Source organism: Myotis myotis, unplaced genomic scaffold, assembly GCF_014108235.1.
Source record: "Myotis myotis isolate mMyoMyo1 unplaced genomic scaffold, mMyoMyo1.p scaffold_m19_p_16, whole genome shotgun sequence".
Taxonomy (NCBI): domain Eukaryota; kingdom Metazoa; phylum Chordata; class Mammalia; order Chiroptera; family Vespertilionidae; genus Myotis; species Myotis myotis.
The window spans coordinates 40639832-40653698 of NW_023416320.1; the positions used below are offsets into that span (position 1 = coordinate 40639832).

General features: G+C 36.4%; 1 protein-coding gene across 2 annotated transcripts in view; it reads left to right on the top strand.

Moving 5' to 3' along the window:
• HNF4G (hepatocyte nuclear factor 4 gamma) overlaps window positions 1–13434 on the top strand; it is a 90964-nt gene extending 77530 nt beyond the window's left edge. For both annotated transcript variants that reach the window (XM_036338701.1, XM_036338700.1), the window contains 5 exons: window positions 3152–3239; window positions 4751–4903; window positions 5032–5268; window positions 6866–6988; window positions 10913–13434. In XM_036338701.1, the coding sequence (XP_036194594.1) occupies window positions 3152–3239; window positions 4751–4903; window positions 5032–5268; window positions 6866–6988; window positions 10913–11034 (723 nt within the window). In that variant the 3' untranslated portion in view covers window positions 11035–13434. The remainder of the gene's footprint in view (window positions 1–3151; window positions 3240–4750; window positions 4904–5031; window positions 5269–6865; window positions 6989–10912) is intronic.
• Window positions 13435–13867: the final 433 nt, after the last annotated feature.

The following is a 13867-nucleotide window of genomic DNA, read 5'->3' on the forward strand; positions in this document are numbered from 1 at the left end:
CACACTCGTTTTTTTAACTTTGCCCAGTTTTTTGTGTTCTTTTAATTATGTTTATAATGGATTTACCCTATTTGACAAAGGTGAAGTTATCTCATGAGAAAAAAATTGGTTTTCTTATCCATTCACCTCCTTGTTCTATCAGAGGCACAGCTGTTTAACTCCTATTTTAGGTCTTGCATATTTATTGACTTGATAAAGTTGAGCAGGACAGTTATCCCTTCTTGGAGTGTAAAAAGCTTAAGTGAGCCCAGCTGGTGTGGCTCAGTGGTGGAAAGTCAAGCCATGAACCAAGAGGTCCCTGGTTTGATTCCCGGTCAGGGTGCATGCCCGGGTTGCTGGCTTGATCCCCAGTAGAAGGCATACAAGAGGTAGCCAATGGATGTTTCTCTTGCATTGATGTGTCTGTCTTTCTATCCCTCCCCCTTTCTCTCCCTAAAAAATAAAAAAATCAATTAAAAACATACATTTTTTTAAAAACTTGAGAGAGATAGCAAGTAACTGCCATTGTGAGACAAAGGATTGCAGAGCAAATGCCTGGGACGTAAATGGTGCACTATTGTGTCTGGGTATTTAGTGAAGGAACCTGTGAAATTTTTCAGAAATTCCAGGCCACTCCTAGAGGAAACCATACAGGTGTATTGGTGTCTTTGTGGGCACATTGTACAATTAACATATAAAATTTTGCCTTGTATATTGACAATTTTATTCAAGCATTACTGTATAAAAATTATATGTCTAGCAAAAAAATCTGTAGAATCATGCTCTGAAATCTACAGAGAAATCGAGAAAATTCAGATATAATGATTTTTCCTAATACATATATTGCCATGCTTTGTCATACGTGCATTAAGACATTTTAATTATTAGCTAAAAGCTTTAGTTTCTTAATTAGTCTATGAAGATTAGATTATTAGTTTCAGATTCATTTTGAACTCTTCCATCTAAGCAGTATATAATATCTTGTAGATGCAAAGAATTTGAAAATTTCCAATTCCTGCACATTGAATAAACCAGGATATGTAGTTTATCTCGTGTATATCTTACATTCTCTGACCAGTGTTCTTTATCACGGACACACAAAAACAAAAACAATAAAAGGGAAAGGTGCAATTGTTTAAAATTCAAAGGACAAAATATTTATACAACCAGAAAAAAAGTAATCATAGGAAGTTTAGTTACATTTCTAGGAGAGCGTTACGCTTGGTGACGAAAAAAAAAAAAAATCTTGTGAAATCTGAAATCATTCTCAAAATGTTCTGTAACTACCTTCCTGTTATGAGTCATGGTTATTGACATATCATAAAGATAGCTTGGCTCGGAAGGTTGTTTCACGGTGAATAATGCTAAATTGCTAAAACCTCCTTGTCTCACCCCAAGCCATATAAGTAGGGTTATGTTATTTATCAGTTTTATATGTTTACTATCACTCCTCTTTCAAAGTTGCTGACTTACATATGAAGATAGTGATTAAAAAAGTTGGGAAATTGAATTCCAGTAACCTGTCAGAAAACAATTTTTCTTTACAAGCTCAGACTTTAATATTAACAATATAGCATTAATAGCCATGGCTTGCCAATGTCTGTTGTGGATAAGACACTGGGGAATTAGCTTTCAGTTGCCTTATACATTAGATTCTTGTACTTAATGCTCTCAGGAGCTCTGTGTCATAAGTTTTATAACTTCCACTTAACAGTTTTCAAAACTGAATTCTCTATCAATTCACTCAGTAAATTCACCCAAACGCATGTATTAGGACTAGGGTTCAGTTTTAGGAACTGTGAGCATTCAGCAAGTAAAAATTCAGATTGCATCATTTTTCTCATAAAGTTTACTTTCTATTTGGGAGAGACAGACAATAAAAGATATACAGATTATGAGTAAGTTGATTCTAGGTGGGGATAAATCCTATAAAATGAGATGGGATGAATTGTTGGACAATGACTGGGGGTCAAGTGGTAACAGATACTTTAAATTGGGGATCAGAGAAGATTTTTCCTGAGACCCGGATGACAAGAAGCCAGTCATACCAAGATCAAGGAGAAAGACAGCATTCCGGGTACAGAAAGAGTATCTTCGCAGACTCTGAGGGAGGCAGAGATGTTGCAGGGTGCATGGGGACAAAGCATTGAGCTATAACCTGTGCGGCCTTGGTCAAGCAGTTTGGATGATATTCTAAGGACAATAAGAAACCAGTGAGGGGTTTTCAGCAGAGGAGTGATATTAAGTGATGATTATTTTACAAATCTCATCTTGGTAGCTCTGTCAAGAAGGACTTAAAATGGAGGAACTTAGGATGGAGGAACCAGGAAGGAAGCAAGAATACCTTTTAGGTTCTTGGAGTATATTGTGAAGGCCAGGGCAAGAAAAGCAAAGGCTTTGGCCTGGGTGGTATAGGATTTGCTGGGCCATTAGAGAAGAATCAAACTGGAGTCCTGTTTTTGTCATGAACAAGCTTGTTGGACACGGATGAAGAAGTTGGAGAAGCATTACTTTGAAGTGTTAAATTAGGAACGCTTCCTGTTATCTCTAGTGGTGATATTCAGTAGGCAATGAAGTATATGCATGAAACTCAGTTCAGAGCTTAGTGCAAGGAATTATGGGTTCAGTCTTGAGTGTGTTAGCAGTCCGACTCACCATTCTCATTTCACCATGTCACAGGCCCTCACTTCGCTCTTGTCTTTTCAGTTTATTATGTGTAAGAGATTGTGTTTTACATGTATTTTCTCATGTAATCCTCATGTCTAGAATTTGAAATTTTATTCACTATTTCTACTGGGTAGATGAAAACAAATGAGTCCTAACCATAAATGGTTGGTTTACCCAAGATCAAACAGGTAGTACGTGGCCAAGCCAGAATTTGAACACTGCTTGGTTTGATTTTACTTCATTCCAGAACACTTAGTTGTTCTGTTGAGTCTTTTTGTTTGTTTGTGTGTTTGCTTACATTGACTCATTAGTTTTAGAAATTTTGAAAAGTTAAACTTTATGATATTCTCAAGTAGAAAAATAGAAGGCTTACTGATGGCAACTATGAATATTATAGTTTGTTAAATAAATAAAAAAAAGTCTTAGGCTTAAAGAACTCATGTGATACCATCTGTTAATCATCATATTTTATCATTAATTGTTCAACTTGGAATTTTTCTTTAAGGTGGCCCTGCTGAGAGCTCATGCAGGGGAGCATTTACTGCTCGGAGCTACAAAGAGATCCATGATATATAAAGATATTTTGCTTTTGGGTAAGTTGTTGTTGTTTTTTTTTAATTTAAGAAAAAAATCTGCCTGCTTCATTCTTACACAGGATCTATTCTGTGTGTCCCGAGCGTTCTGAGACACTGACAGATGGCGCTCCCGTTTCGCAGACTGGGTCTATTTGATATCCTCACCGGGTCCCGTTTTTCCTGCTTGATTTCAGGGAAGTTCAGCGTGCGTTCAGGGTGTATTAAGATGAAAAGTAAAGAAAGCTGTTGCTCAATGAACAGACTCTTGAGTCTAATTAAATCATCAGGACAAAGAATTAATGATTTGTGCAACCATCTTAGGGAGTCTCAGTGTTGTTTCCCATTCTTCTGTGTCTACTTAGTAACTATAATATAGGTAATTGTAATATATGCTATTGGGTACATTTTTAATGAGCATGTGTATCTCCTATGATATCATTGCCCATGATATGTGCAACATCCCAAGTTAAAAATAATTTGGTGACAGTGTCTGAAAATTTCTGATGATTCAATAACAGTGCCAGAAGAAGCAGAAGTAGGGAGGCGGGTGGAAGGGAAGGTGAGTGGAGAAGATATGACACAAAGGAAAAGCTTTTGTCCTCATGAAATCTCCAACCTCTCACCCTACTTAACTTACATAGATTTCCTATAGAAAGAGTTAAGATCTCTCTCATGCTTATTAGCTTTACCTTTTCCTGGCTAGTATGAAATGATTACTAAATTGTTTATTCTATTTATGTGATAAATATTTTTGTCCCCAAACATGAATAAATTGAATGTAATATAATAATATTTAATATTTATCAAGCACTTACTATTTCATATGCATTGCTGTACGTACTTTTTGATATGTAGATCAGCACTATCTCATTTAATCCTCACAATAACCCTAAGGGATAGGTACCATTTTTCAGGTGGAGAAAGTTAAGCTGAGGTTTCAAGGTTAGTGAGGGATAGAGCCAGGATTCTAAACCACATAATGTGACTGTAGAGACCATACTGTCAAATTCTATTAAATGCTCTGTTGCATTTAGAGGACCCTACAGTACCTTTCTCATTATCTATTGGAATAAAACATATCTACTTAGGTTTGTTAAAAAGTGTCTCAATCGTAGTCATACCTACATATACCAACCCCACTAGAGGATGGTGTTTTTAATCCACTCTAAGCCAGAAAGATTCTTTGGGCTTTGAATTAAGCTGATTAATGAGTAAGACACTGGTAGAAAACTGACATAGCGGAAAGCTAATCATTATACTTTGCTTCTCTCTTGTCAATTATTAGCTTGTTTATTAGCCTGTACTTTAGTGTTATCAACAGTGACTGAGGCTATTAAAATGCATGTGATCATATTATCAATGTTATTGATCCTTTAAGTGTTCTTAAGTTTTTCTAACGTAACACTACTGAGAATTGAAGTACTATTATTATTAATGCAAGGGAAGGCCATTTAAAATATTGCTTTGTAAAAATTTAAGCAGTATCTGATAATTTGGGGGCAGGATGACTTTATTATTTTTCCCCCCAGGAAACAACTACATTATTCAGCGCAACAGCTGTGAGGTCGAGATCAGCCGCGTGGCCAACCGGGTCCTAGACGAGCTGGTCCGGCCGTTTCAGGAAATCCAGATCGATGACAATGAGTACGCTTGTTTGAAGGCCATTGTATTTTTTGATCCAGGTTTGTTCCCAAAGACCCGTTAAACAATAATTATAATGAAGATAAGACTACTTTTTAATATTGGAACATTTGTCGTCGCACGTTGTTAAGATCCAATCTTCAGGCTGCCCTCTCTGTTCCTTTACCAGATGCAAAAGGGCTCAGTGACCCCATGAAGATTAAGAACATGCGGTTCCAGGTACAGCTGAGCCTGGAGGACTATATCAACGACCGGCAGTACGACTCCCGCGGGCGGTTTGGGGAGCTGCTCCTGCTGCTGCCCACGCTGCAGAGCATCACCTGGCAGATGATCGAGCAGATCCAGTTCGTGAAGCTCTTCGGGATGGTGAAGATCGACAACCTGCTCCAGGAGATGCTGCTGGGCGGTGAGTCTCTTTTACTTGTTCGCATCCCACCTTGTACTTCGAATAAGTTTGTCCCTTTTATTTTCTGTTTGTGACAGAATGAACTCAATTTTTTTTTACATTTAGAAAGCCTGCAGTACTCATTGGGTGGGGACAAAATACATGAACACAATGAAATCCCCATTCTTACTAGCCTCCACCATCTAACTCAGGGGTGGGCAAACTTTTTGACTCGAGGGCCACAATGGGTTCTTAAACTGGACCGGAGGGCCAGAACAAAAGCATGGATGGAGTGTTTGTGTGAACTAATCTAAATTCAAAGTAAACATCATTACATATAGGGTACGGTCTTTTTTTTTTTTAGTTTTATTCATTTCAAATGGGCCAGATTTGGCCCGCGGGCCATAGTTTGCCCACAGCTGATCTAACTCCTCATGATCCCAATAACCTCAAATTTCAGGTCCTTCAAATGTGGTGAATGGAACTATATTTCCTATTTGTAATAGTCCTTGAAGTATCATTGTATTTTTCTATGCCTTTACTCCTTTAAAAACTCAAAGATATCAGAATTGCAAACTAACCCAAAATATGTGTATATGCATATATATACACATATATGTGTATGTGTGTGTGTGTATGTATATATATATGTGTATGTGTGTGTGTATATATATATATATATATATATATATATATATAGTCCCAAAATTCACGCAAGAAGTAATTTTGATAGAAAGCACAAGTTTATAATTAAAAATTGTAAATTTTTTATTGATTCATAAAGTATACAGTATAGGGTTATGTATGGAATAGCACATCGGGTAAATGGCCTCCATGGCTTTGCTGGCACATACGCAAAGCCGTGGTCTTCATTGGTCTTCATTGTCCCTGCTCCTGGGCCATAATTGGTACTTGCTAATGCTTATCAAATTGAAGGGATTGAAATCAAAGGGCAACAGATATTAGAACCTGATTCAATAAACCAAGTAAAATTAGGCTTTTATTTGTTGTTGTTGTTGTTAATGCTCACGCAAAATTCAAATCTTGCGTGAATTTTTGGACACCCTATATATATGAACACTTTGCTTCTGAAATAATTAATTGACACAAGACAATGAGAAGGGAAAAATGAGATTTCATTACTGCAATAAATGCCAGGAATAGTTAGGAAAGTTAGGAAAGCATTTTGATCTAGATTAAATTTCCTGATAACATCGCTTTATTTTATTTTTAGTTTTCTGCTGCTTAATGTGTCCCTAATGATGTCTTCCTGAAATAAAAGTTGTTTATGCTATTAGGGCGACCCCAAATACTATAAACTTGAGGTAAGTGATTCTTGGAATTGCCTTAACAACAGGCAGCCACCCTAATGATTCCAGGAAACAGCATACAAGGTCCATTATTAATAGACAACATAATATGATACAGCATTCATCTAGCCAGTGTACAGTGAAAGCTGACATTGTCCTTAATACAGCAGTGGTTCTATTAATTTATTTTTGAACTCCCCAAAAGCACTTTGCAAAAATAGCAATATTCAAGTTGTCAATCAAAAGATTTGTTCCAAGGTAAACTCGCCATTTCTGATTAAATATCACCATCTTTTTATCTTCTGTAGGTGCTTCCAATGACGGCAGCCATCTCCATCATCCGATGCATCCACATTTGTCTCAGGACCCATTAACTGGACAAACCATACTTTTAGGCCCCATGTCAACACTGGTTCATCCAGACCAGATCTGTAAGTATGTGGGCTTCTTTTCAACCATAAATTGTCCTAAACTTAATTACTTGAGAAAAAGAGGAATTGGGGGAAAGAATCTATGAGTACCCAGAACTGCAGGATTTCGGTGTTATCCTCTCCAGGGCTCCACTGTGGGAGACTGTGACATTCAGTAAGTCACGTCTTCTCTAGGCATGAGTTTGCTCCCTAAAATGGAGATACAGTACCTCAATCTTTCTACTTCATGGGTTTGGGAGCAGAAAAGAATATAGGGGCAGTCCCAGCTCTGCTGGTCTGCAGGCTTATAGAAATAATTACGCAGGCTGGGGCCATGCATAGAAACCCGAATAATCACTGGAAAATTATGGTTACTTGTGAGCTTTAAAAATGTCTGTCATATCATGTTATAAGTCAATTATACCTCAGTTACAAATGAACAAAAATATCTGTTAAAACATTAAGAACCCTTTTAACTAAATGTTAGAAAAATATAGGGAAGTTTGGAAAACAAAGTAAATTAAAAAAAATAAATATAGGGAAGTTGAAAAATATAGTAATCCTAATATTTATTTTGTGCACCGTAATGTAAAACATTAGAAACACTGAAAATTAAAGTTTTACTTCTTTGTAAAAATTTTAAGAAGCATAGTTTATACAGTATTTTTGCTTCCTCCTGCTGCAACTTGTAAGAGCAAGTGAGGATTTTTCTGTGCTTTAATGAATGTTACTCTTTTGAAGTTTGGATCAGCTTCTAACATTTTATCCTTTGCATTTTCTTTTTTCCCCCTCCTTTTATTATTTTTTTAAAATTACAGTTTATATTTAATATTATTTTACATTAGTTCCAGGTGTGCAGCATAGTGGTTGGACAATCATATACTTTACAAAGTGTTCCCCCTGATGTTTTCAGTCCCCACCTGGCACCATACAAAGTTATAATAATGTTACTGACTATGTTTCCTGTGCTGAACCCTTTGCATTTTACATGTCCTGAAATATGTCTGAGAATCCATTTGATGTGAAGTTTTTTTGCCAGTTTCATTTCCCCTGGGGCATCGTTGTCCTTTCCAACACAACCAGCCCCCTCACTTATGCTGAACGCTGATGAGTGTCTTTCACTAAGGTCCTAGAAGCACATTTAGGGTCTCAAACAGCAGTCCTGCCCGCATTCCCATGGTCAGCTATCTTCTGTCACTCCGCTCACGTGCAATTGGAATTTTGATTCTATGATTATCACTTTTTGTTTCTTTGCTGCACTTGAGTCCTGTTGTATGTGTGGAGTTTTTTTTAGCCAATTCTCTTTCAGTTGTCTATTTTTGCAAAATGTCACGTGGATTTATCACTGGGAGACACGGAGGGAACTCCAGTGCTCACTCTGTTGTCAGTGTGTGAATTGAATAAAATATGTGCCAATGTGAACAAAATACGGAAATACGGACAGAACGAAAGGCGTGATGCCCTAGGTCACTGATGACAGGACTTCTGTTACTTAGGTGATTACTGGAGACACATTAGCAGTGAAGTTCCTGGTTATGCGGTACTCACAATTAATTGGGAGTTACCAGGCTAATGACACTTGGCCATGCTTTCTGCAGGACTGGTGCCATTAGCTGTGCTGACTGAGATTCGTGCATATCAGAATTGTGCACAGTGAGGGCTGCTTGGGCAAACACTTTGAAACGAAAATAACTATATAAATACTAAGGATTGTGAGTGGCTCACTTAATCTGATATCATTGCAGATTTAACACGATTCTGTTTCTATAAGCTATCCTGGAGATAATAATCCCTATTTGACCAAATATCAAGAGTTACCACTGAATTGATAGTAATTATCCCAGATTTACCTGTGATCCATCGCCTGTGAGCACTAAGCCAGCTACCTCACTGAGATGCCTTGAGTTACGGTGATGCCATGGTCATGCATACCTGTATGACCCGCTGAATTGGCAGCAGCCGCTCATATCTCGTTATAATGCTGTTTTACCTCAGTGTTCAAGGAAATGTAACAACTCAGTGAGCACCACCCGACTGCTGCCTAGTGGCCAGAAAAGTAGAGGCCACAAAAATGTGTGTTCTCACATCTCCCCTGTAGTATACAAGCATTGGTAGACCTATGTAATTGTGTCTAAAACAGAAGTTCTTTGAGTATATGACAGAGGCGGAAATGAAATTGTTAGAAAAAGTACCATTTTTGGAGATAGGGTAGTACAGTTAACCTGCGGGTCCCAGTGTACTTGGAAGTGATAATTTGGGGACCATCCTTGCAAAGCAGATGTTACCATTTTCATGTCACAGGTGGTCAAGAGCCAAGAGAGGCAAGCTCAGTATCACACCAAAATACTCGGAGTTGTGTCTCTCCAAGTTCAGTTATTCATAAACTTAGAACATTAACAACACATTAAGCATTATAGGCATCAGCTGGCGAGAAGGTTGAACAATTCTGCTGGCGGTTGAATTCTTTACTTTTTAATTGCCAGTTTTCTAATAGTTTGAAAGCATGCTGTTGCCTCTAATATTTTTAGAATCTCATCATCACATTTTTTCATTTTTTCCCCTCTTTTGACAATATTTATAAGACTCATTTAAAGGAAAGCTTTGCTTTGCTTGTGCTCATTTAGAATAGTTTTAATCCAAAACAAAACATGTACATAAACACAGGAAAACTTAATTTGTGCATATTTTCTTGGTGTTTTAGAGCAGGCCTCTGCAGTTTCAGATCCACCCTAAGAATCCCAAAATAAATTTGTAAGGCAGTTTGTTTATTCTTTTGTCAATTAAACGATCTCAAACTGTTGTTCCTAAGTAATTGCTAATCCATAGTTAATAATACCAAAGTTATTATAGTAAAGATAACCAAGCAAAAAGAGTCTGTCCTCGTATTTGTATAGAATTTTTTTCAAAATTTTAAGTAACTGTTTTGGAGAAAAAAAATCTATAAAGTTTGCAATGCTTCAGTCTGATCATCAAATATTTTCTACACTGTTGAATATATGAAATAATAATGAGTACTAAAGTACTTTTGAGTTTTTAAAAATTACAGAATAGCTCCTAGATTATTTTATAATATGAAAAAAGTTTGCAGTGGAAGGAAACACTATTCTAAACCGTGAAATAACTAGGTTTGCTCTTTGCATTGACAGGGGCAGTGACAAACAAGAGCAATTATAATAGAATAATCTTGATGTGACAAAGCCAGTATTTTTCAGATGCCTTTAACTACAACATAGATTTCAAAGCACTTGAAAAGTATCTTCATTTTAAAATGTCATCTAATGAGGTCGAATTAGTGGAAGCCAAATCAAACATATTTTATTTCATGTGCACTTTTATTACAAAATTATAACACTTGAGATCTAAGATTTGAAAAAAACACTAGCATTCTGTTCGTTCTTTTCATTAACTTTTTTCTGCTGGGTGTGTGGGAGAATCAGATGCTCACAAATGCTATTAAGAAAGACAGACCACACCTTAAAAGGATTCTTTAAGGTTTTCAAGAATGATCTGGTCCAATAGAAATCTATTTGGTGAGGTGTAGGGTAGAGGAGCACCTTCAGTGGTATGTCAGTGAGCTGATAATCTATAGTAATAAAAGGGCATTATGCTAATTAGACTGGACGTCTTCCGGATGTCCTTCCTGATGAAGCTGGGGCCAGAGGGAAGCCAGCCCGGGTCCCGGGTGCCTGCTGGCGGCCGGAGGAGGGAAGCCGGTTCCCGGGTGCTGGAGGGAAGCCAGTGCTGGCAGCCCGGGGAAGGAAGGCCTACTCTTGCACGAATTTCCGTGCATCGGGCCTCTAGTGTTATATAAAGCACTACTTTATGTGTGATCTTTAAAAACACACGAAAAGTAAAACAGTGTGTATTGGTGTCATGCAGGGCTTAATGGGATGATGGGTCAGGGTGACTGTGGCCATCACATACAATTCTCTGATTCTTTTTTAGCAACTCCTGAAACCCCACTCCCTTCCCCACCACAAGGCTCTGGACAAGAACAATACAAAATTGCCGCAAACCAAGCTTCAGTCATTTCACACCAGCCTCTCTCCAAACAAAAGCCATTGTAAGGATATGTTTACTTCTGAACAGCACTGCTTCAATGTGAAAAATTACCAGTCTTGAAAATCTCAGGATATGCTTTTGGCAAACTCTTAGCCAAGGCTTCTTCATGGTGCTGTTGTAAGATGGTAACCTATTTTCTTGTTTTTATACTCATTTTGTTTGTTTTTGCTATTGTCTGAAACCTTCAGTTGCAACCATTGTATATCTGAGTTTCCATACATTTATACCATATGGTTTTCCCAGCTCCCGTAGCACCGGGCCTTAAGCCATTGAATCTTATGTACCATTTCTATTTGTTGCCTTCATATTAATTTAAATCTGTAAATAATTGCTTTAGGGTGTGATGTTATGCAGAACTAAGTGTTCTTTTTTGACTGAGAATATTATTATATCAAATCCCAGATGAATATACATTGAACCAAGTTTTTAATAAATAATAAATTTTAAACTTGCAAATTAGAAAACAATAAAGCAGTTACTGTAAAATCGGGCATAGTTCTTTGAAGAACAATTCCTCATGGACATCCTGTGGCTAAGAAGTGTCTTTGGGCCACAGTTAAATATACCTATTTTCAGTTTAGAAAAATATAAATAGCCATTCCAAGGATGACTGTGTATTCTTTCAGATCTGACTGTTTTTGAAGATGTATGTTAAGATAAAAGGTGTTAGTTTGTGCAGATAGGTTACAGGTTAAACTATAAAAAAGAAATCCCTAAAACAGTGGCTCCACCAAGAGAGGCATTTATTTCTCCATCCTAAACAATATCCGGAAGTCGTCATCCATTGACTAGGACTTGGCACATACCCTCATCCAATCCCCAGGGAGACTGGGAGAGGAGGAAGAAAGCCTTATGCCAACCAAAACTACAACTCGGGGAGACTAATATTGGGAGACAAATTAACCATCCACCTTTGACACACGTGTTGCCTCATTTAGTCCTCACAACAACCCTGAAAAAGAGGTTTTATTATCTTTCAGTTATAAAGAAACCTTTAGCCTGGGGATTAAATAATGTAACCAACATTCATAAACCTGGAGAGTAGGAGAGCTTCATTTAAGCCAGGGTCTGGTTGACTTTCATGAGAATAAATCTTTGGTGTGGGATGAAAAATGTGAGTTTCTTGCTGTGGTTTTTAAATATATGTAATTGACTATTGATGGAATACTATCAGTCATGTTACCTATAACACATTTACATGCAAGCAGTGAGTGCCAAATTTTGGCAGCTTGATAAGAAACCACTTTTGTACTTTGAATAAAAGTCTTACCCCTAAAATAATATTTTAAATAAATTAAAGAAAATAAAAGATACACCAGATAGGTTATCGCGAAAACAGAAGCAAAATGACTAATTTATCAGGTTTTCAACAATCCAGCAACCCAGGGATATACTGAATGCCTAACTCTGGACCGAGAAGCACAGTTCATTGGCGCCCTAAACTATTTGATATCATCTAAAGCTGGAGCTTCTTGAAAAACAATGAATGATGGGTTGTCTGTAAACCCATGACCTTTCTCTCTCTCTCCCCAGCCTCCTCTCTCTGTCTGAAGCAGGCAACAAACATTTGAATAATTATCAATGATACAAAGAAGTATCCCAAGCTGAAAGAAACTGACTTACATGATAATTTCAGGACCTTTGAAAGTTTCTAAGCTTATGATGGTGTAACCCCCAGTTACCCTACAAATAACAATGTTAACTAACCCATTGGCTCTTAAAGTGAAATTGAACTCTTAAAATAGAAAATGATTCCTTAGAAGCTATCATTGGTTAAATAGAATCAATAAATTCTTTCAAGAGCTGGTACCTTCATGTCACTGGGAAATCTTAGAGAGAGAGAAAGAGAAGAAGAAAGTTTTCTTACACTGCTTAAATATTTACTTTGGTATCTCTATGTGATAAATAAGAATGTTTTTGATTTTTATAAATACAGATATTATTTGTAGATTTCTGCTTACTTTTTTGTGTTGTTCTCTTAGAATATATTAAAAAACTTTAAAATATAAAACAAAGTCATATTAGTAAACCCTTTAACTTATCTGCATGTATTTACTAAACAGTTATGTTTTACAAATTATTGCCAACAATTTTGTTTTAATAACTGTGGTCAGGGACTTTGTAATATATTTTTGTATACTTAACTGCCAACAGTGCTTGATGAGAGGAACTGATATTTTCAAAATATTGATAAAGTTATTCCTTTTATATAGCACAATACTTTTTTCATGTAATAAGATGGAATAATTTATTGTGAAATAATGATTCATTTTATAAATGTAAAATTATTTTTATAAATTTTATTGTTTGAAATCAAAAATTACTAGATTTTTTAAAATGTTAAATTATAGTGAGATTAAAATATTTCAAAACTGTGATACCATGTTGTTTCACTGAAGTTTCGAAATAAAAATTGAGATAAAATACTGAAATGGGGTGCTTCATTATTGTTCAAAAATGATTTTATAATTGTAGAGATAATGCTAATATCTTTTGTATGGGCATTCAGTTAAATTTACATAGAGTTCCATAATACTGGTGTTTAGATGCCAGAGCAAAATTAATTAGCACATTTCCAAATCATCATAGAATTAGACACTGATTAAAGGGACCATCCCCACATTTGTGTGTTAATTATGTAGTTTTGCTTGCTTTATAGTTTTGTCACAGTAATGAAATATATGGCCCCGGCTAGTTTCAGACTTGTATAGGTATACTTGGCATGTAAATTTTTAAACTCAATGTTTTCACTTCTGTTATTCTGTAGTCATAGTTACAGCTTCTTTGTAAATGTTCTTGTATTATGAGGACCAGTCGTTTTTATAAAAGTCTACTACT